The sequence below is a fragment of the Coloeus monedula genome (assembly GCF_965178545.1).
Source record: "Coloeus monedula genome assembly, chromosome: 6".
NCBI lineage: Eukaryota > Metazoa > Chordata > Aves > Passeriformes > Corvidae > Coloeus > Coloeus monedula.
In genome coordinates, this window is record NC_138786.1 from 26,554,672 (window position 1) to 26,578,273 (window position 23,602).

Genomic DNA, 23,602 nt, shown 5'->3' on the forward strand with positions numbered 1-23,602 from the left:
CACCAGTGGTGCTTATTCAGCTCCCTGCTCATATAGTTTAGCAGATAACCCATCAGAAGGCTATTTCTTTACTTGTAGGATATAAATGACCCTAGGAAAAGAAGATGCTCACAGACGTGTTTAGTAAGTAGAAAACTAATATATTTTCTCAGTAGTGGCTCATTGCTACTGCACAGGGTTCCCACGCAAATATCAGAGCAAGTGGTAGTATCTGTCTGCACTGACTGCAGGAACTGTGAAGGGGAGGTTGCATTCCACACTTCAACACATTAAAACCCCTTGTTGTGTACAGTGCTGAGCAGGTACACACTTATGTGCTGAGGACCTGTCTTATCCTTACATTTTTTCCAATTATCTATGTTTTTAAATATTACTTTCCAGATCAAGAAACCTTGTATGTCCGTATTTAATAAAGTCCTCCTTGACCTGATGTAGTATATGTACTCTACATTTCGCCCATATAAAAAGACAGGTTTTTGCTTGTCTTCCTATTTTAATTGCTCCACAAGGCTCCTGTACATACAACATTAATTACTCCTGTCCTCAAAACAGTTACTGGATTGTATCCTGCCTACCAAATAAACAAATAAGCACAGGAGAGCTTAACAATATCCTTAAAATGTATTTACAATGCCCAAAGAAATTTAGTAAGTGTTACACAAGCATACTGAATAGTGAATTTAATTCAGCCTTTCATTTATTTATATGCTAACAGTCACAGAGTGCTTCTCTGCTGATCAAAGTAATAATACAGAAGGCTAAGTGACAGATAATTCTTCATTCTGCATTCTTTCAATTCCACTCTAGGTTTTAAGAAACAAAGATTTACAATAGCAAAAACTCCTTGAACACTTAAGTGAGAGAAGATAGGAACAAACAAATGAGAGGCACACAGCCTGATCCACTACTGTATGTAACTGTTTACAACATCACCATCTGCTTCAGCAGATTTACATGGAGACGACATTCATTCCAGTTTTCTTTCACATTTTTGAAAAAAAAATCTATCCTTTTGCTTACTCAGTTTAAGGACAAAACACAGATTTTTGAAAATATTTCATTACTGATGATAACATTTAAGTAAATACTTGTATGTTACAGGGGCAAAATGAGCAGAAGCTGCAGAGTAATCCTTGTGCCATTATGACTTTCTTATCGATATATACCAATTTTATGTTAAGTTTCAGTATCAAATTCAATAGCTATTTGCTTCCTCCCTTCCTTTCCCCTAGAGTTCTAATAGTTTAAAAAAACAGCATTTAGAAATAAATAGCTTTTGCACTGCCTGGCTGGCACTTTGAATCTTCCAGCATTCTTAATCAGGAGTTCACACTGAAGCCATTTAATTGTATCATGTGGACAACTGAATTATTAAAAGCACTGGTAAAATATCAGCAGGAATGTAGTAACTTCATGCAAATAATTTTCATAATAATTGTATTTTTTTAATATCCAAGTTCAGTTCTGAAAGAGCCTTCTTTATCCTGTTTTAAATCACATTGCTTAGTTCAATGTTAACGTAGGCATGGGGTTTCTTCCCTCACTCGTTTTGTTTAAGTCTACCCATTATAGCATCCAGTCAGTAAGTAAATATCCAGGACTGGAGAAGAATCCTCCAATGACATCTTCTGAGAGCATTTAGGTTTTATAACAAGGTTTCTAAATTTTATGCCCACTGGCCTGCACCAACCAAACAGCAAAACCGTGGTCTCCTGAAGCAGCTGAGCTTTAACAGTAGTCTCCCATTTTAAACAAATATCCACTGCATATTTCTGAATGGAAGTCCAGCAAGCTTTTCCTGGGTATCACCCAGGAACCCTGTAAGTGGTAACTGCAAAATTTGGCTGTTGTGCCTAGCTGCAAGCGGGATGCGGTTTGCTTTGCAGAGCTGTTTGAAACAGTACTTTTTCATTCAGGAGTTTCTTGTGTTATTTCCCTTCAGCAGCTGCCACCTCTACACCTCAGATAAGGCCCAGAGGATTACTTTTTCTGCTCTTTATGACTCACATCAACCATCATAGAAAATAATGATAGCAACTCCACTCCTAGCTGAGGGCACATACACAAACACAAGCTGCCATTGAAGTAAAAAGTACTGGATTGCAGCTAATCCACAGCATCTCATCTTAGCCTATGACAAATGCAAGGCAAATCAGGGACGTAAAACTAATTCAGTCTCACCAGCCACACATTAAGTGCATGGATATGAAGTGTGATCAGCTGGCAGGTGAGCACCAATACTTTTCCAGTATGTCAGCCCACAGAAGTAGTTTCATTTTTCTACTCCATCCCATCACTGTAAGCACACTGACAAAACATCCATGTGGACAAAAACCTGAAATCACAGAAAGTATGTATTCCTCATTTATTTATAGCATTGAAGGTTTTATCCATAGTCCAGGATTAAATGCTGCACAAGAATACAATCTTCTATGACACCTTAGTTGCCTTGCAATTTTAGCAGTTTTCTGGCTTTTTCCCACACATGGGTTTTTTGTGCTTTGCAATTTGACACCAACTTATTAAGACAGATTTTCTAAACTTACACAAACACCTAAAATACTTTTCCTTCTTGAAGAAATTGAGAAGTGAGACATACAGCTCTCATTGGAGCAGCAGAATTGTTCATGCTGTGAGATTTTCCAGTGGTAGTATCTCCAGAATAACTCCTGACACAAATATCCAAACAGAGGATTCACTCAGTCAAGGTCTGTGTGGAAAACGTACACTAGCATAGTAATAGCAGCTAGGCATATTTTTGTCAGACTTCTTTAGATGCATATAATCTCCAATAGAGAAAATTGTGGTGGTATCAAAAACTTGAAGAACTATTTTGCTTGAAGGAGAATTACATGCTCTCCTTTCTCCACTCACATTTTAGCTGGCTTTGGTAAATGTACAGTTACACTAACAACCATTTCCCAGAGCTATATACCATGTTCTAAAGCAAAACATAATTCCCATATGGGTTTGGTTTTTTTTATGGGAGTGTCTTATATATAACCTGGATATGTAAGACACTATGGCTTTTAAAAAAGCAAATATGATATTTCATATGAACCTAAAGCCCTCCACTAACCTCAAATTGAACAAATAAAATTCATGTTTATACAACTGAAGTCTGAGTTCATATCATTTGAGTTCGAAATTTAAAAAAGCCATTTTAATTGCTTTTCTGATTAATGAAATCTAAGTAAACTAGATGCCTTACTTTGCTGTTTTGCTTTTGTGGTAAGGTTTCATATTGTTTTCCAAGGAATGAGACAGCATTTCACTGATCTGTGTTCCACCTTTTAATCACTTTTAAATACAGAGAAAAGCCAGTGGGTCACTGGCTCTGGATTTTCCAATTCCCAAAAAACCCCACTTACAGATAGGGCCTAATGTATTATTTAAAAGAAAAACTATACAGCAGTGTATCAGAAGCATATACATAGTAAACAGCAGAATACTTTTAAACATACTGAACACAGAAGTTGGCATGTGAGAGCTCCACTTCCAAGTTTAAACTAGCAGAAAAACAAACCTAACTATTTAATTGTTCAATTAGAGTAGTTCTTGTCCCAAAAGAGCAGTCAATAGCATTTATGTAGGCCTCTGAAAATGCATTTTTATTCTCTGCTCTGTGTAGCAGCACCAATAGTTACCCTCACACTTTGCCACTCTGTAACACACAAAATAACAACTGCATGGATATTTTCAGTTCTGTTTGGTTTTTACTCCCTCCACCCCAGAAAACGAAAGGGGAACTATGTCGAAAAAAAGCTCTAAGAGGACTTTCCAGATAAACCAATCTCTAGCATGTAGTCTAGCCTGTCGAAGAGCATGCTTATTACAGAATTTACAGCTTATTGCATTATACCCCAATAGAACAAAACTTGCTCATTTGAACCGTCAAGAAACAGGAGGCAGTACTTCCAGCAATTTCAACAAAGATACATGTGAGAAATAAACAAGATAAGAATTACAGGCAATATCCTTTAGTACTGGAAAAAGGTTCAAGCTCCAATTGTATTTCTTGTACTTTTCCCTCACCATCTTATCAACCTCTCAGTGTCACAACACTCTTACACATACGCACTAAAGGAGTGACAACACAAATGATTCGTGTAAGTTAAAAAATATGTTGGTCCCATACATACAGGCATATCAGATGTGCTGTACAAATCCCTGCAGATTTGTTTCTAAGAGAGGAAACTAAAACTCGAATTATACGCATTTCACTATAAAAATTTAACTTCACCTGCACCATTTTCTTCATGCAAAGGCGAAAATAAACTAAGTAGTTTTTTTATTATCTGCAACACCGCAGAGTGGGAAATTTTCCACAGAATACCGGTAACAGCATCAGAATGTACAACGCTAAATCATTAACAGAAATTGCATTGAGTCACACACAGAAATTGCACTAGGCTACCTGTTTGCAGTCAAACAGGAGCAGACTTTACAGCGCAGCTTTAAAGAAGTGCGCATTCACCAGCGCAAACACAGCACTGAACTACGTTTCATGTACACCCGGGAGACGCTTTCCATCAACAACGCCACGAGTCTGGCAGGCGGCCCCTTCCTGCAGGTGCCGGTGGCTATTCCGGGGGCGCTGGGGCAACCGCGGCCCCGGCCCCCGCCCCGTCGGGCTCTACGGGCAGCGCCGCGACACGCGGCCTCACGCGCAGGGGAGGGGGGCAGCCCGGCCCGGCCCTGCCGTGGCTCCCGGGGCGGCCGCGGGGCGGAGGCCGCGCTCTGACGGCACCGGGCTTGGGGGGAGGGGGTGGGCGCGTTCCCGCAGGCGCGCCCCCGCAGGCGGCGGCGGGCGCGCGCTGCCGCCGGTGACGCGGCGCTCCCGGCCCGGCCGCGCCGCCGCCCTCGCCGCGCGTCCCCCCCCCGCACCCCCCGCCCGCGCCTCGCGCACGCGCCACCGCCCGCACGTGCGCCCGCAGGTGCGCGGCGGCGCCCCCGCCCCCCCCGCCGACCCCCCCCGCCCCGGCCCCCCCTGCGCGCGGCGGGGCCCGGCGGCCGCTCCAGACGGGGGGTGGGGGGAACGGCAGCTCCACGGCCGCCGGTACCGCGGGGCGCATCCGGCGGGCAGGGCGGGGAAGGGGCCTGTCTCTTTAAGAAAAGGCCCGGCTGCTGCGGCCGCCGGTCGGCGCGGGGGGTGAAGCCGCGGCCTGCCCGGCCGGCGCCCCCACTGCCGCCTCCAGTAGCCCCGGCCCGGCGTGACCTTGCGCAGTGGCGGCGGTGGCTAACCTGGGTAGCGGGCCCGGCGGCGACGCGGCGGCGGCGGCGGCGAGGGGCTGGGGGTGTCTCCCGGGCTCGCTCCCCCGCTTGCTCCACCCGGCCTCTCGCCCCGCGTTGCCGGGGCTGGCGTTGCCTGTCTCCTGCCGCGGGGCGCTCCCGGCTCCTGCCTCGCCAAGATGGCGCCCGCGCTGGTGCTGAGGAGGAGGCGGCGGCTGCGGGCGCTGGGACGGCGGCGGCGGCCACTTTCGCTCACTGAGAGGAGAGGAGCAGGGACACGGGGAGCCATGGCGGGGGGGAGGAGAGGCGCCATGCCCAGGCCTGATCAATCGAACCCCGCATGCCTCCCCGCCGCCCCGGCCCCGTGCCTGGGCCCCACCGCCCCGCCCGCGCCGCCGTAGCCGCAGCACGGACCCCACGCCCGCACCGCGAGGCTCGGCCCCGCAGGGACCCCGCGGGGGGCCCTTGCTCATCGATGCGCTCCCGCAGACGATTGGTAGGGTCTGGCGGTGACGGAAATTGCCGAAGGGACTCGGCCAGGCGGCCGGGTGAGCCAGCGAGTCTCGCGCGAGGCGGGGCGGGGTCTCGCGATGCAGGCGCGGGGAGGCGGGTGCGTCCCGGAAGTGACGCGCGCTCGCCCTTGAGGCGCCGTGGGGGGCGCGGGGCGGGCCGGGACCCGCTCGGGGCCCCGGGCCCGGGGGCGTGGGTGTGTGGGTGTCGCGGAGGCTGCCCACGGCAGCCAGGCAGCCTGTGCCGGCCTGGCAGCCCCCGCAGCCGATGAGAGCGGAGAGGGGCTGGCGGAGCTGGAACCGGGGTGCTGTCAGGGTTAACACATGGGGGAATTTGGTGAGGCTGCGTGAGTTCTACTGCTTTCGCTTTGTCATGCACTAAGAGTTGCATCAGAGGAGCTCTGGACGAAATAGGCCTGAGTGTGAATTGCGAAGATGCTTTGGAGTGTAAATACGGTGTGGCCATCAGCTGTTCAGCACCGCTGCCTTCCAAAACCCATTAACTAGTACACTAACAGCAAATCCTTAAATGGATGATTAATCCAAATCACCTACTGCATAGCGATAAAAATCTGTATTTCATGACTAAGCTGTGTCAGTCCAGCGCTCAGTAGGTACCAGTGTCCTTGTTTTGGCTGGGATGGTGTTAATTTCTGAATAGCTGGGACAGTGCTGAGTTTTGCATTTAGAATAAAAACCTGATGTTCTGAGTTTTGCTAAGTCGTGTTTATCCTAAGTCAAGGACTTTTTTATTGTGTCTCATTCTCTGCCACTAAGGAGGAAAAACAATCGTGGGAGGGTTCACAGCCAGGACAGCTGACCCGAACTGACCAAAGGGCTATTCCATACCACAGAACATTATGCCCAGCATAACTGAGGGGAGCTACCTGGAAGTGAGGCCGATCTGGATTCAGGAAGGGGATCTGGCATTGGTCAGCATGGGGTGAGCAATTGTATTGTGCATCACTTGTTTGTTTTTCTTTCCCTTTTTATCATTCTTACTATTTACTACTATATTTTACTTTGTTTTCGATTGTTAAACTGTTCTTAACCTACGAGTTTTACTTTTGATTCTCTGCCCCATTCCACTGGGGCAGAACAGGAGGGAACAGCTTCATGGTGCTTAGTTGCCAGCTGAGCTTAAACCACCACACACAGTTACTAGGAAATAAAAATAAGACCATTGCTACTGCCCCAGTAAAACTTCACTAGAGTTGTCCTTAACTAGTGATGGTAACTGTATCTCTGACTACAAACAGGAGTTGCGTTTTGGAGTTGCATGTTGGGGAACATGCAACAGGAGTTGCATGTTGGGGAAGCGTGCGTGATTTGGTTACATCTTAGTACCACACTTTGAGCTGGCCCTGAGCAGCATCATTATGGCTGATGGACCATTAAAAAAAAAAAAAAACTACTCTTTTTTCTTCTTTAAGAAAATAGTAACTTTCAGTCTCATGCATCAGTGAGCGATGACTCCATTCCAACATATTTCTTTTCTTTATGTCATTCCCAAAAGAGAACCAAAGGGAAAGCTGCACCCATATTTGCCCAAGAAAGTTTTGCTACTTGAATCATTATAGTGGCATAGATGCAATTAGACTGTGAAGTCCCTCTTGGAAATCCTTATTCCATGATAATGCCATTCCAGTCAGAGATTTAGTCCTGGGAAGAGGCTGAGAAAGCAGCTCAGTCTCTTACCAAGAAGGGTGGCCTCAGCAATTACTTTGTATCCTGTAGAGACATTCCGTACCACTCTTCTATATCCGGACTTGGTGCCTTCATATCGCAGCTCCTCTTCCCTCCCTCCTTCCATTATCTGAGGTATCATCATTTTCTGTCTGGTAATAGGACTGGATGGACCTAGATGATTCTGGTTGTGGAAATATAAGCTAAGTGCTCTTGATCTGTCTCTGACAGAAGAGCCTGTGTGTTCCACATTGTACCCCACTGATCTGTGATAGCCCATCACTGCTTGGAAAAATCCTGCTTCAGTTAAATGACAAAGAGAAAACCTTGACTGTTTTTCTGTCACTCTGAGAAGTGATCAAGTCCGACCTATAGTTTCAAAGAAAGACTTAATTAAATACTGCTGGTATAGTACTTTATGGGGAGAGGTAAAAAAACCCAACACACCAGAAAACCAACATGTTTCCCCTAAAACCAGTTTTTAAAATGTGCAGATACATCATAAACACAGTCACACCAATTTACATCCAAAGAAAACCAACTCAAACAGGTATTGGCATGTACACATGTGCAGATGTCACATCCCTTCCAACCTGGTGTCATTATTCCCACCTTTGCAGCCTGATGCCCAGATTCTTCTTGGACTGCAGTCTGGTTGGCACAGTGACCTTTGACCTTTTCCATTCTTCCCTGTTCTACGTTCATCAGTGTTCATCGGTATGTTAGAAAACTTGTTCCAAGACTCAGGCATGGCCTACCTTAATTTTGTCCTGTGGTAGAATAGTAGTTTGCCTTAATACCTTATTTTGCTTGGGGAAGGACTGCTCTACACCTCCTAAACTGCTATTTCCACACACTTTGTCTATAGACACACAGCAGAGTGGTGTTACAGCCTTATCCACACAAGTTGGATGCGGCAGCGCTGGCAAACAGTGGTGGTGGTGGTCTGCAACTTTCAGCAGCAAACGGTTCTAATGAGAATTTTACATAACTGCAACAGGTAACAAAAGAACCAATGCAGTTTAACAGTGGTCTGATAACAATGCAAGAAAGTCACTCTTTTAAAATCAAAAATAGCTCTTGGAAAAAATGGATCTCAAAAATAGACCTAGAGAAGAACAGTCAGACATAGCAGGAGCTTGCTCCAAAAGACAGACCACCATTATTTCCATTCAAAAATGGAATGTTGAAGTACCTGTCATTGTAAAGCCAGGAGCTTTTGTTTGACACCTCTGCAAGGGGAATAGTCCCTTTTTTCACTTAGATGTCTCCAAACACCCAGCCTAAGCTCATCAAGTCACCTGTGTCAGAAATTAAATTTATACAGTCTGCCTAAGGTCAGTTTAAGGTCCTTCCACAGATTTTACCGTGTAAATTTGATTTTCAAGCTCTGCTTTGACAAAGTACATCCTTGACTGTTGGAGGATGTGATTTGGGACTCTGCTATTTTTTGTGGGAAAGCAATACCCATCATCTCTGTAGTTTCCATCCTTCTGTGGATTGTTCCTTTCTATTAAATTCCATGGTTTGATCAAAAGCCCATCCTCATTCATTTTGTAGTCTTCTATTGCTTTCTTCCTTCTCAGCTTCTGGATGTCTGCCAGCTGACACTGCTCCTCTGGCAGCTCCATGCAAATGGGCTAATAAGGAAAAAGAACCAGAAAAGAAATCAAATCAATACTTACGAAAACACATACTATACTTTTGTTAGAACCAGGGATGAGCTCCCGCTGTAATTAGCCAATGGAACGCACCAATCCTTCTGCTATCGTATACAGCACAGCACTTTATCTAGTGCGGCTTTACCAGGAGTGCACAGGGGATATCAACTGTGCTGCACATGGGTGTGCAGCTCCCCTGTGGTACCAGAGCTCTGCATGTGAACTGTCACCTCTTAAACAAGAGGACTCTGCACTTCTAGGAAAGTATTTGCTTCCCTACACCGATGGGTTCCTAGGCTGCATTTGCTTCTTTGAATTTAAGTCCTAAACAAGAGAACACGTCTGCATTTCCAAGTACGTAACAACTGTCAATATGAATCCACAAGGAGGGTTAAAAAGGTAGCACACATAGCTCCTTTACTAGTTCTTTTCTAGTGACAGAGCTGCAGAGAAACAGAAACACATTTTCCTAAGTGTGTGCATCCACAAGAACAATTAGTGCTGGCAGACAGTTACACTGAAAATGCAGGAAACTGCCAAGACTTTCAGGGTGGGAAGTTTGTGTTCGCTCCTCCCCCTCAGCACTATGGAAGATTATCAGTTTCTGAAAGACACGGAAGAGGGAAGCTGAGGGTTTTGATAATGAAGCACTGAGGATCAGAGGTCACTGCTTTGCATCTGGTTTGTGGGTAAAAAGTCAGGGAACATCCTCCCTTTACTTTAGGAGGGAGCATCCACCATTGAGAAGACTCAACTACCACTTGCAGGTGATAACACAGGAAACCACAGAAAGTGTCAACATACCTTTCCAAAAATACCAGGACCAATGAGATGCCTTTCTTTTTATTTCCTTCCTTTTTATTATTTTTTTCTCTATTTTCTTCTTAATTCTCTTCTGCAAGTACTACATCAACACGAATGTTGTGAACCACTGGCAATACTTTACTGTTGCTAGTAAATCAGACTACAGGCACATGCAATTATGCATAAGTCTGAAATCAAGCACTCCTGAATATGTTGAAGACCACAAGGATGATCTGACCCTAGCAGGAGCTGTGCATTTAGTCAGAAAGTGATTCTGGTATTTTGCCACCAATGGAGGCCTGATAGAGGGTATAGAAACTTACCACTAAGAAAGAAAAGGTGCATGTGGCAAATTGACTGCAGAGATTGGGCATACAGAGCCAAAGAAAGGGTGGTGACAATTGACAATTATATTCATCAGCCTTCTCTTCTTCACACTTGTCTTTCCTCAGCTCTCAGTGGATAAAGTGATCCATAAGGTCAAGTGAACAGTATTGGCTTTTACTCCATGATAATGCATATTCACTTTTCCTTGCTGCTATTTCTAAGAGGAGAAAAAAGAGAGTATGCTCCTAATCTGCTTCCAGCGGTTGCATACCCTGACTAGACAAGAGAATGAGAGTAGGTAACTGCCCCAGTGGTCATTAGTCAACATTACTGGTTGTTACTTAGCATTATTCAATTCACAGGCATCCTCCAACTGGAAAGCTAAATCATCTTTTCCACCAAGTATACCCCAATACCTTATTATACACAAAAGCCATTGGTATTATGAAGTAGATTTAGCAGTGAGCCAAGACAGATTAGGTAAATGCTTCCATGCGAGTCCAAGCTGAAGTTCAATGTTGTAAATGCTGATCCAGGAGCTAAGGTTCAACATGTGACAGCTAGAGATGGGAAGGGGTGTGGCTCAGTATTCCATCCAGCTTCAGTACTCCATGTTTAATGAAGTCTCATGATTGAAGCTGTATCTGTGTACTTGTTTTGCAAGTATCGTTTACAAGGGAGTGTCATAAGTTTGGCAGATTGGGAGAAGGAAAAAAAAAGCATTCTTCTGTGTGACATCACTCAGTAAGACCAGAGGAAACGAGCAGGCCAGGGAAGCACTGCTCTGTTCGTTGCTCTAGTAAGGTAGCATGTACTCAAACACCTCTGTAGCCCAGAGGCACAATAGAAGGCGTGTCTGCATAAGAAAAGTTCCCTTTGTCAGAAGCCTGAAGACCTGGTGGTTCTGCTCATTCAGCACAATCCAAGACCTAAAAAAAGAATAGACAAGGACCCAGAAGATGCTTCCTTACCTGGAGTGATGGAAGTTAGTTGGTTTCCAGATCTGGTCATATCCTCCAAGTGCCTGTAAATCAAAGAGCCCACGGTAACTTGGAGACTCTCTTTCCTAGTGACTTTCACTCCCACAACTTTCAAGTAAAGGCTTGATGTACCACAGATGGTTCCTGTTCAGTCCCCCTTCCCATTTAGCAGCTAAAGTAGTGCAAGGTACCTTTATGGCCCTAGAGCATTTATTTGGCTTTGCTGCAGTCCTGCTTCAGCAACAGAGGCCTCTCTTCCAGTTCTCCAGCACAGAGACAGGATAGTAGATAACATATTTGAGGTTTCCAAAATGTTTCCCTGGCATGGGTATGTACTTTGGAATCCAAGGAGATCCCTTACTTCTGCTGAAGTAGTGTTGGAGCTGCACCAGATCACATCTGGAGAACACAGTCATCAAGTGCAGGAATTCCAGTGTTGCTGTTGTTTGAGACTGGCTCCAACAAACGAAGTCAAGCTCATCACACCAGACTGCTGTTCACCAAGGGCCCAAGGTGGGGCACAAGTGTAAATTGTAACTGGTCAATGTAAAAAGTAAAATAGTCCAGTAAAAGCATTTTCCAGGTGACTTTCAACTGTTGCTCCATGAAGTGCATGAAGGCATAACAGATTTTAGTGGTAAATAAACTTCTACATAAACATGAAAAAGCACTACAATAAATGGGAGTGGGTATGTGGATAAGTACTTTGACCATTCTGAGAATCAGATCTGAATTAAGGCTTTTTGATTCAAGGAATTAATACAGACAGCTAGAAAACCTGTAATTGCACAAACAAAGGGTTTGGTTTTCCTTTTTGTCTTAGAATGGATTTAGCTGAACTCATCACCTTGAAAAGGATTCCCTCAAAGATAACTTTGTTTACTTACTGAGTGAAGAAAACTGAAGTAACAGACAAGATTTAACTAAATCACACTCCACATTTGGAGTTTAAACATGTATTGCAAGCAGATTTCAAATAAAGTAGAAGAAACTTTTATTCATGTGATCTACTCACAAGATATAGAAACAACAGAAAATTATTATCAGTGAAATGACAGTGAAAATGGCTACTTTTACTACCCATACTAGATTTCTAAAGTGGTTACTTCAGAAGGCAACTGCTTTAGAATGCAGGAAGTATGACAACCAGATGAGATATCAAATAGATCTTCAAAATACCATTTGAAATACTCAGGATCAAATTAACTCCTTGGCTAATCTTATGGAATAAATGGATTTACAAAAGGGTTGTCTTCAGCAAGCTGAGAACCACTTTAAAAATTCTACAAATAGCCCAATACAAACCAGAATTTGTATTCTCTTCCCTTTAACAAACTGTTCTTTTCCCTTGTGCCATACCTACTTTTGCATGCATTTCACATTGGAAATTCATATGTCAAGCTAATTTTTTTCCATGACCTAGGAATAACCTTCTTTTTTTGGCAGCTTTCCTCTAAAGAGAAAAGGTTTCCACATATAACCTCCCCTCTTATATCTGTGAAGCAACTATGACCTCTTGGGATTATCTAATCTACTCCTAAATCCTCAATAATGGGATTTACTGCTCTGAGCCCTTAAGTAATTCCCAAAAAATTTAAGTCTGTGCTTCAAGGCTTTGTAAACCAGGGCAAAGAAAAATAAAAATTTTTTTCATGAAGATAGAACTGCATTCTCTTCTCCTAATAAATACTTCAAGACATTCACAACTGCAAACATGAGGCACTAAAACAATTTAATCATGTTAGTTCGGTCTCTTTCTGATGAATGAGGATGTTTGACCATACACTTTTCACCCAAATTTAATACCAACAATATCTTACATGGTTAGTGCAAGCCCTCACAAGGTTATTTCATTGATCAGACAAAGACCACACCAATACCACTGGTTGTTTGGTTTGCATGGACCTGTTCTTTCCAGTAGTGCAATAAGTCAAGCTCTTTCACCAATAATCTCATTTCCTCCACTTTCTGCTGTAAAAATTAACAAGCAATTACAGAAGTGTCCACCATCCAGCCACTCCAAGGTACCTGAGCATGCACTACTACTAGTTCTATGTAACCAAAGATGAAAAATGTTACTTTACTCGATTCTTCACTGTTTTTTTTAAGATAACAAATGTGAGAATAAATGAGTAGGACCCGTATAACTCAGTGACACTTTTAGAGAAATAAATATCTTTGGTCAACAAACATTATTCAGAAACAGACAGCATATGCAAACCAGCTCAGCAGTGAAGTTGATAGGAGAAAAATAGAACAAGATATGGGGACCAAACACTTACCAAAACAAAGCAACTCTGTCAGCTGCACATACCAGCACTTTACATCTGCCTGTTGCTCCTCATATCCTCACATGTACACAGCCCCTATTGAGCCCAGTGGTTCTCATCTCTGAGGAGAGTGAACAGAAGGCACAGGTGACTGTGCTCATGCCTTAAGAGCTGCAACTCACTATCCACAAGGCAAACGTGGCGTGGGTTCTGCCGCTGAACTAACAGGAAATGGAGCTAAGGAGATACAGACACCATCACTTCTGCTGCTGCACATGGGAAACAAGGTATGTAGCATAAAGCAGGGTGTACAGCTGCAGAAAAGGAAGCTGCTGTGACTTGGTCCTCCAGAGTTTATCCATTAGAGCCTTAGATCCAATCACTAACCAGAGAAATAAGCAAAGATATACCTACCTTTGCACTCACATGGTGATCTCCAGACCCAGTCCAATAAGCATTTAAATAAGCTGTTAGGTCAGGCATCAAGTTATCCATTAGAGATGAGTGGAGCAGCAGAAGGTACATAGCCTTCAGGACAAATGCTTTAAGCAGGGAAGCTAGGAAGGGTCTCAAGAACCATATGTCAGGATTCTCCTGTGTATCCCAGTGCAAATGAAAATAGTTATTGTTGTGGTTTAATCCCAGCCACAAATTAAATACCATGCAGAGGTCACTCCCCTCAACCCCTATCATGGTAGGGAGGAGAATTGGAAAGAAAAGACAAACCTTGTGGGTTGAGATAGAATAGTTTAATATTTTTTTTAAAAAAGAGCTAATAATATAGTAGTGATAAGGGAGAAAGAGAAATAAAATCCAAGAGAAAAAGTGATGCACAATATTCCATCATTGAGCAGCAATCAGCTCTCTACCAGGTAACTCCTCTGGTTTAAATACTGGGCATGGCATTCTGTGGTATGGAACATCCCTTTGGCCAGTTTGGATCACCTGTCCTGGCCATGCTCTCTCCCACTTTTTTCTGCAGCTCCTCATGGCAGAGCATGGGAAACCGAAAAGCCCTTGGCTTAGGGTAAGCACTAGTGAGTAGCAGCCAAACCATCAGTGTGTTGTCAGCACTATTCTCATACAGAATCCAGGAATCACAGCACTGTACCAGTTACTAAGAAGAAAATGTGCTCTGTCCCAGGACAGTTATTCAAGTTGATAAAAATTTAAGAAAGCTTTTCATCATAGACTTCTGCAGTTCACAACGTATTTCCTGATGTTGATCTTTATTTTCTGTGCAACTGAATGTTTTCAGTTTCTAAGGCCATCTGTGTACAAGCCTGTGGTGGTTAGAGAAGCAGAAGTTTGGAAGGAGGGATTGCTTCCTAAAGGAAAAAAACAGCAAAAAACCCAGCCAACAAAAACACAAACCAAAAACCACCACACACCTATTCCAGCATTTAATGCTAGGTTCTCTCTCATCTATCTCTGAAACTAGGTTGGATTCCTAAGAGCTGAAATAAAAGATCTAAAGGCAAAAATAACTTCTGTGAAGGGAGTTGGGGAAGCAGCTAGAGATAGAAACATCATCAGCAATCATAAATGAAACCAGGAGAACATGAAAATAAGCCCCAGTTAAACAGCATGACCATGATACCCTGGGCAAAACTGTCACTACAGAGTGGTTTACACTCGTATACTTACTGCATGCACATTACACAGTCATTTTCCACTTTTAGTCTTCAGGGCAATGGGATGATTTGGTCTGGTAAACTAAGGAAGGCATGTTGTCATTTGGCTTAGATTTGCCATCAGAATTCTCAAAACAGAAATTTTGAGAGACACTATTGGAATTCTAAAACTTAGATAAAAATAAAGCTGTGTTCAAATTAGAGGTTTCACTGAGTAGCTTTTATAGCAATATCAAATAACATTTAATCCCGGCTTTTGAGAAAGATTTGAAGTCTATGAACAGGCAGTGCAAGCCCACATGTATTTACTGAAGAAGTTACAATACCAGAATGAAGGAAGAAAAAATGCTCTTGTAGGAAAGAGATTGTTCCTATTCAGTAAAAAGTCTTGCCTGTGTAGTGAGGTCTCATTAAGTATCTAGTACCCTTATTTAATAGGTTCTTGGGAAGTCTTCTCACCCCACCTCAACCCCTCCCCAGCACAAAAAAGCAAGGTGACATGATTAAAAAATCCCAGCAAAAGGATAGAACCATAGTATAATTTATCTTAGAAAAATCTCAGTTATCATCGAGTCCAACTGTTAAGCCAGCACTGCCAAGTCCACCACTAAACCACATCCCTAAGTGCCACATCCACACATCTTCTAAATACCTTTAGGGATGGTGACTACACCACTTTCCTGGGCAACCTGTTCCAGTGCTTCCCTTTCAGTGAAGTAACTTTTCCTCATATCCAATCTAAACCTCCTCTGGCACAACTTGAGGCCTTTTCCTCTTGTCCTGTTGCTTGTTACCAGAGAAAAGAAACCATTCCCCACCTCACTACAACCTCATTTCAGATACTTGTAGAGAGCAATAAAGTCCCTTCTGAGCCTCCTTTTCTTCATACTAAACAACCCCAGCTTCCTCAGCTGCTCCTCATAGGACTTGTGCTCCAGAGCCTTCACCAGCTCTGTTGACTTTCTCTGGACATGCTCCAGCACCTCAATGTCCTTGTCATAGTGAGGGGCCCAAAACTGGGCACAGGGTTCAAGGCATGGCCTCACCAATGCTGAGTACAGGGGGACAATCACTGCCCTGGTCCTGCTGGTCACGTTCTTTCTGGATTTTAGTAAGGCTTTTGATACTGTCCCTCAGAGTATCGTTCTGGACAAGTTGCCCAACTGTGGGATAAGTCCATGGTGCTCTGGGTAAAGAACTGGCCAAAGGACAGAGCTCAAAGGGTTCTAATGAATGGAGCTACATCTATCTGGCTGGCAACTGGGAACAGTTGAGGAATACCATTGGTATTCCTCGTGGTTCAGTTCCAGAGCCTGTTCTGTTCAGTATATTTATCAACAATCTGCATGCAGGAGTTGAAGGCACCATTGGCAAGCTTGCTGATGGTACCAAACTGGGAGGTGTTGCTGATTCTTTAGGAACAAGAGGCCTTGGAGAGGGATCTACATAGATTGGAGCATTGGGCTACCATTAATGGGATGAAATTTTCCACGTTGAAATGCCAGATTCTGCATCTAGGATGGAATAACACTGGACACAAGTATATATTGGGAAAGTGGCTAGAAAGCAGCCCTGCAGTCAGGGACCTGGTTGGCAGCAGGCTCAATGGGAGTCAGCAGTGTGCCCTGGCATCTTGGGGGGCATCAAACACAGCATCACCAGCTGATCAGTGGAGAAGAAGGTGCTGAGCTCTTCTCCCTGGTATCCAGTGACAGGACACATGGGAATGGTTCAAAGCTGCGTCAGAGAAGGTTTAGTCTGGATATTAGGGAGCATTTCTTGGCTGAGAGGGTGGCCAAACACTGGAACAAGCTTCCTAGAGAGGTGGTCAATGCCCCAAGCTGTCAGTTTTTAAGAGGCATTTGGACAATGCCCTTAATACCAGGCTTTAACTTGGCCAGCCCTGAACTGGTCAGGCAGTTGGATTAGATGCTCATTGTAGGTCCCTTCCATATGAAATAGTCTATTTAATCAAGCTTATGTTCCCTGGATCTTAGAAGTTCTTGGCCCATCAAGTTTTCCCATGCTTGTCCCCATCTGAAAGATTAACAAAACCAAGAAAAATAGAGAATGATGGTTTGGTTGCTGAACTGCACAAGAACTTTTTCATTCTAATAGTGCTGTCAGTAAAAGTTCCCCTTTTCCCCATTTGACTCAGGATTCATTTTAAGCAATTTGCTCTGTCAAAACTAGGTTTTAGAATTAGTCAAAAATATTAAGATATCCAGAACATTTTCCCACCCGCGTTATATATATATCCTGTATTGTACAATCTTTAAGGTTCTTCAAAACCTGAATTTCAAATGAGCTATTAGGAAATACCAGCATAAGCACTGATGCCAACTAATGCTTGCACCTGTCTCCCAAGGCAGTGTTACAAAATGGCCTTAACTACAGCAATTTAATCACTGCTTACTGCCCTGCTCTTAAAAAAAAAAAAAAACCCTCACATTAACATCTCAAGATAGCCAAAGGACAGCTCACAGCTGAGTCTTCAGAAGGTGCCTCACTGAATCATTCACTGAAGTTACCAGCTGTCTGCACTTCATGATGGCATCCCACTTGGAAGGTATCTTCACCTGTAATGTGCAGACATGATGCAGAAGGAAGCCACCAGTTGTCACTGAAAACTGCAGAACAGTTGCAGAGCATCAGCAACCTGTGATGGAAGGGATCAATATGCCATGACCAATGTCCATTAATCCAAGGCAAAGAATGTGGAGGTTTGACAATGGTGTTGCATATTAGGAGTAAAGTGTGCTACAAGCAAATTAATCATCATTCTGACTGCATGCAGTTGCAGAGCTAGCAATCTGACTCCTTAAAGCTGTTATGTAAAGGGGTAGATTAAGTTTTAAGAATTACTTATATGAGTTTTATGTTGTAGTTGTCTATGGCTCTTTCTAGCCCAGTACTCTTGGTATCAGAATAGAGTAAACATGCGGTGATACTTTCCCAGGATACTTATGGTTTTGCCTTTTATCCAAAACCTAAAATAATGATGGAATATAAGGAGAACATAGTGAAAAAATAGGTAAGTTGTCATAAACCTTTTGCCTATAACCTGATTTTGCCAGTAAGACTCATCTTTGACAGCACACAGAGCCAGAAGGAAAGCAGGAAACAGCCTCCAGCAGCAACTGCATGGCATGGTGTTTGCTTGTTTCTGTTTCTGGTTTCATCCTTTTTACCTGTTTGCATTGATCTGTGGAATCAGATAGCAGCAGTGAGTTCTTCACTTGTGCATTTTATGGTTAAATCTTAACTCATAGACTCATGGACTTCTGTCTCATGGAAAGTCTCAAGCTGTCAAATTTTCTGTATTTTTTTCAGCACACACCTTTAGGAATAATTGCAGTATTTATTTTGGTAGTACACAGATATGCAACCAACATTTTACAACAGGCAGGGGTTTCAGAGTGTGAGGATGCCCAAAAGGTTAGGGATGTAAGCACTGACAACAGCCAGTTGCCTGCTCACTATGCAGCTTTTTAGACTGTTGCAGCCCAACATGGACACAACCCCTGCCCCCAAGGAAGTAAAATGTGAAATAGCAGTATCAAACTTCCACAAACTTTATCAAAAGCTACTTCAACTGGTGATTCTTAAGTTATTATAAGAACATCAGTAGGGAAGACAGTGAACATCAGAACACTGCTACACTCTAAATGGTGTCTTAATTATATCAGTTTACTTATTGTAAGGAACGAACTGTTGCAGCAACTGGCCAAAACCAGGGATAACATTTTTCAAATTATGCAGGCAGGATTCCATGTAAACCAGAGTTCTTAATTCCATTGCTTCATTTTTTTTGCAGAGTGTCACTTGTACATTCAGCCTGTTCCCGTTTTAACAACACTGAGAAGCTGTCTCTAGGAAGTGCTTCACAAAAAGCAGCTGTGAGAATTTGCTCAGAAGTACCTCCCAGTTATTTTTCCAGCAGTACAGAATAGAAGACAAGACAGCTTAATTCCCCAGTGTCAGGTACACTACGGGCTACCTGAGATCAGACTACGTCGGTCACTTACGTCCATTAGAAGTAGGATTCAGGCCAAGGAATCAGAATAATTGAATCTCCGCCTAGAGAACTACCAGTGCGAGGAAAGCAGGCATGGCAGCTCACACGGAGACAACAGAACAACGAGTGCAGTTCTGTGTACCTTGGATCCTAGGGTGCGTAGTTCTGGTTAATTATTTCCACTGTTTCAGTTACATGTTCTAGCCAGTACCTTTGGGACTGCTGGTGGGAATTTTCAGCTCTATCTTTTTCATACAGTCAGGACTTAACACTGACTGATATTTGATCTGTAATGAAATAACATAATTTTTAAGGGCAAAAGGCCAAACTAGGATTAGAAAGTAACTGAGAGAAACCTGTGTCATAAAAAGCTTACTACATAGCCCAGGTTAGGGCTTTGAGGAGTTACTACAGGCAGTCATATCTATGACATGAAAAGTTAGTATATATGCAAGGACAAGTCATACATAACTATGTATGACATATCCATGCCCATTATGAAGGATCATAGCCATTATGTTACTTTCTTCTCTCTCTAAAGGCTCTTAATTCTCCTGTTAGTTACACATTAACCACCACACCACCAGGGCCAGCACCAGCAAAATCAGATTTTTTGATAACTTGGTCCGTTCCCTCATTTTACCAGCTTTTACCAGCAGATGCTTCCCAGTGCAGGATGCCTGTATCTGAATCTGTTTCTATGCTTGTGCAAGGGGCAGAAAGAACAAAGAACATAAAGCACAAACTGACCTGGCTCCTGCTTAAGTCACAGTAGCCTCAGGTTGTTCTGAGTTTGATCAAGATCAGTTAATACATCTTAAAAACCCCACACATTAAACCTGCTGCTATTATTAGACAGTAGCTACCTTTTAAAATGGGTCTACACAAGGTTCTGACTAACACTATCAGCCTTGCCTGTGGTTTCTTTCTAGCTAGAACAAAGCCACAACATTTACTTTGTTGAACAACTGTCGCATTCTAGCAATGTTGACCTTCTCTGAGAGAATGCCCTGAAGTTTGTCTTGGTTAAATTTTTGTTCCCAGCCAGAATATTTGAAGGGTACCTGTGTATCCAAGACACTGAAGGACACTGTACTGGTGAAAGAGACAGTCTGAGACACATTGGCAGCCATGCATGACTTGAAGCATGAACTGTCTGATTTAAATGCCTACAGTCTAGAGCGTGACCCCAACTCTGTTATCTGACAAAAAACCTGGCTGTTTAAAAGTGAGCTGCAGCATTACTTTTTGTCATTATGATGCACAATGAAAGAAAAAAGATTTCCATTTAAAATATTACGTGCACTAAAAAAAGAGTGCACCCTAATTTCTAGGCTTGCCTAGGGAAGGGAAAAGATTGTTGCAAAGACAAAACTAAGAGACAGATCACATCAGCCCATGCTCATTCTTTTTTTACTCACGTCCTTTGGTATTTGAATTTTTAAATATAAAAGTGAATGGACAGTGAAATAGCTGTGACAGTTAGCATCTCAGCTGTGGAGAATATACAAACAGCAGACTATTCTAAAATGACCAAAGTATATATTTTATATAAAAGAAGATGTGGATGTCCTATCCCTGGAAGTGTTCAAAGCCAGGCTGGATCGGGCTCTGAGCAACCTGATCTAGTGCAAGGTATCTCTGGAACTAGATGGTCTTTAAGGTCCCTTCCAACCCAAACCATTCTATGATTATATTTTCTCTCCCACTACCCAGGTAAATGCAGCTAACCTTTCTTTAGCCTATACAGGTTTTGCACTCTTGTCACCATTCTCTGAGAACAGAACGAGCTGATTTTGGATCTGTGCCTGAATACGTAAACACCTATTCAGGTGTTGTGTATGTGTTAGAGCAGGAGCCACACAATCAGATCAGTGCCTGACAGCCAGCACAAATCCAAAGGGCAAAGCTCTTACTGAGCTTTGAATTATCTATCATGCCACGTACATTTCAGGAACAAGTGTAAGATTAAAATAGTCTCCAAAAGGAATGCTCACTGGCTGAAGCCCTTTTGATTTCTCCAAAAGATCAGTTGTGCTGCTCAGCCACTTTTACAGTTGAAAACAGCTACAGGATAAACATTTTGGAAAGCAGGTCAGTTTCCTTCTGATGTCTGCAGATAACAAGCTCTGTACCTACCTTTGTGTTACCATTGTTCTCTCAAAATACATCCTGTTCAGACAAACCAAGAGATAACAGTCTCGGGGAAAAACATTGTCTGACAAAGACTAGGTACATTGCTTGACTAATATCCACACTATCTCCGAGGGAATATTTTGAGCGATCTGAGGCCCTGAGATGGCTCTCTAAGGAAACACAGGGAGAACTCCATAGACCACAATCTGCTTGGTCCTGTGTCTGTTTGTTTGTTCACTTCAACACCTTAAGTGCACCTGAACAAGCAAGACAATCAAACAAAACACAGAAGTCAAAACATCATTAAAATGTCCATGCTGGTGAAATGTGAAAGAGAAATATTTCATGCAATACCCTCTACCTCTGTTCAGAAAATTAACTGCTGTATATGAAGCAACTCCTTAATTCAGCATGCATGGTTCTTACAGAAGATCCTGAAGCTACCCAACAATAAGCTTATTTTCCACAAAAAAAGCCCCTATCTCAGATAAAATTTCACATTTATTCTGAAAATAAAACAGGAAAGCAGAATTTGAGCAGGTGTTCACTACAAAGATCAGCAACAGTCTTAAGGTAAGCTGGAGTTCAAGGGACAAAGAATGAAGTACCTGACCGGAGCCCAAGAACCACACAATTTAAATATCTGTAAGTCTTTACCCTGAATCATTAATATTTGATCCATTAGTTAGTCAATTGGAGGGCAATTATACAAGTTCACCACTATGAAAAACCAAGTTGCATCACTGAAACTTTACTGTAATCAAATGGAAGTTACTAAAGTCATAAAAAATGGTAGCATCACAGGACCATAAGGAAGAATAAACTATTCAAATGTGGTCTTGTGAAAAGACTCAAAGCAAAGCCATCTAGGAGCATGGGTCTGCAGGAGTTTGAAACATATTTTTACTAGCTTTCTGAAGGCACAGTTATAAATGTTTTGAGAGCATCTATATAACTCTAACTTTCCTGTGCAATTGTTCTGGAACTGTTCCACCACAGTTGAAATGCTCATAGGAAATTCTCCCTGAAACCACAAGCTGACAAGGAGACAAACCAAGCAAATTCTACCTAGGAATACTACTGGGAAACCAAAACCAAACCAACCAACCGAAAAAAAAAAAAAAAAAAACCCAAAGAAAAATGTGAGAGATAAGAATTGTAAACAATAGTTTGGAAGAACCTTTTACCATATACCCACCACCTTGTTCACCTCTTTAGAGCTGAGAAAAACAAACTTGGCACAACTGAGTTTGAAAATCAGAATTATACTCAAGGTTGTGGCTCCCCCAGCAAGTACATCCCATCCCTTCTCCTCGTGTGAAAGGCAGGAAGCATTTCAATATACTCAAAAAGCATTGCTGTTCCCCTCCCTGAATCTGGTTAATTCAATGACAGAAACAATTTATATTCTAGTGCTGAAAAGCAACATTTGAATGCTTGTTAAAGACTACTTAAGACTAATGACTTAAACATCCCATCAGGAACAAAGTCAGTATTGAACTACAGCTAATTAATTTACAGACTATTACATATAGCCTAAAGCAAGTATGTAGAAAAAGGCAGAATGGAGTAAGTTAATCACTTGGTAAGTCCAGTAGATGCCTTCTAGCTAGTTCCCCCTCAGCACTTTTCTCCTGTCCCCAAAGCAAAGCAGATGCCAATAGAAATGCACAGGACCTTTGTACATTAGAAATGTTTTTCTTAAATAATCCCATATTTATGCCATTAGTGAAGGAGATAAACAGATCATTTAATAGAGATGCTTTTGCCTGAGCAAATAAAAGTAAGACCAAGTTAACATGAACTTTAGGCATTTTAACTTCCCAGCACAATCCATAGGGGAAAGTTTTGCACATATAAAACAACATATACAATAAACTTGCCTTCAGGATATAAATAGGGGGCACTCATCTCAACTGATTACCTTTGGAATAGTTACTTTCATTAGCAGTCTCATTGGACATTAACTATTATTATTTAACCAGTAAGCTTTAATGCAATACAGTCCCAAGACCTTCCCAAAGTGAGTTATTATTATTATTTCACTTACAGATAATTGGGGAACAAAAGCTGTGTGATTTATACACCGTTTTAATTCCTACTGATTTTTGGAGAAAAAATGAAACTGAATAATTCAGATGTGACCCAAAAAAGGAATTAAAATGATGACCTATAGGTGGGCACGACCCCCCTGCCCCAAATGCAGTAAGCAAAGCCTCACCATTGAGTATTCCACGACCAAAAATGATCCTTAATCTTAAAGTGCTTCTGCCAGTTTCCAAGTTCTTCACTGAAATGAAGAAGGGAAAAAAAATACAGACATACATCAGGTTCCATTCTTTGGG

General features: G+C 42.6%; 2 protein-coding genes and 1 long non-coding RNA gene across 6 annotated transcripts in view; 1 reads left to right on the plus strand and 2 right to left on the minus strand.

Moving 5' to 3' along the window:
* Positions 1 to 5,799, minus strand: part of INO80 (INO80 complex ATPase subunit) — a 64,700-nt gene extending 58,901 nt beyond the window's left edge. For 2 of the 3 annotated variants that reach the window (XM_082283976.1, XM_082283974.1), the window contains exon 1: positions 4,418 to 4,529. The gene's annotated coding sequence lies outside the window, so the exon portion shown is untranslated. Of the gene's footprint in view, positions 1 to 4,417; positions 4,530 to 5,244 lie in introns of those variants that run through there. The other variant, XM_082283975.1, reaches the window with a different exon arrangement.
* A 123-nt stretch (positions 5,800 to 5,922) lies between these two features.
* Positions 5,923 to 8,910, plus strand: LOC309574215. 2 transcript variants are annotated; one of them, XR_014226500.1, is made up of 4 exons: positions 5,923 to 6,078; positions 6,519 to 6,684; positions 8,048 to 8,144; positions 8,296 to 8,910. It is a non-coding gene; the product is annotated as an uncharacterized lncRNA (long non-coding RNA). The 2 variants fall into 2 exon arrangements; XR_014226499.1 differs by having other exon boundaries at positions 8,048 to 8,910.
* A 4-nt stretch (positions 8,911 to 8,914) lies between these two features.
* On the minus strand, positions 8,915 to 20,258 carry EXD1 (exonuclease 3'-5' domain containing 1; the record flags this gene model as incomplete). Its single annotated transcript, XM_082283453.1, is given in 6 exon segments — positions 8,915 to 9,067; positions 13,884 to 14,063; positions 17,626 to 17,739; positions 17,742 to 17,762; positions 20,186 to 20,204; positions 20,206 to 20,258. Coding segments are annotated over 6 exon segments (540 nt in total), but the record flags the coding sequence as incomplete, so codon positions are not given.
* Between the last annotated feature and the right edge of the window lie 3,344 nt (positions 20,259 to 23,602).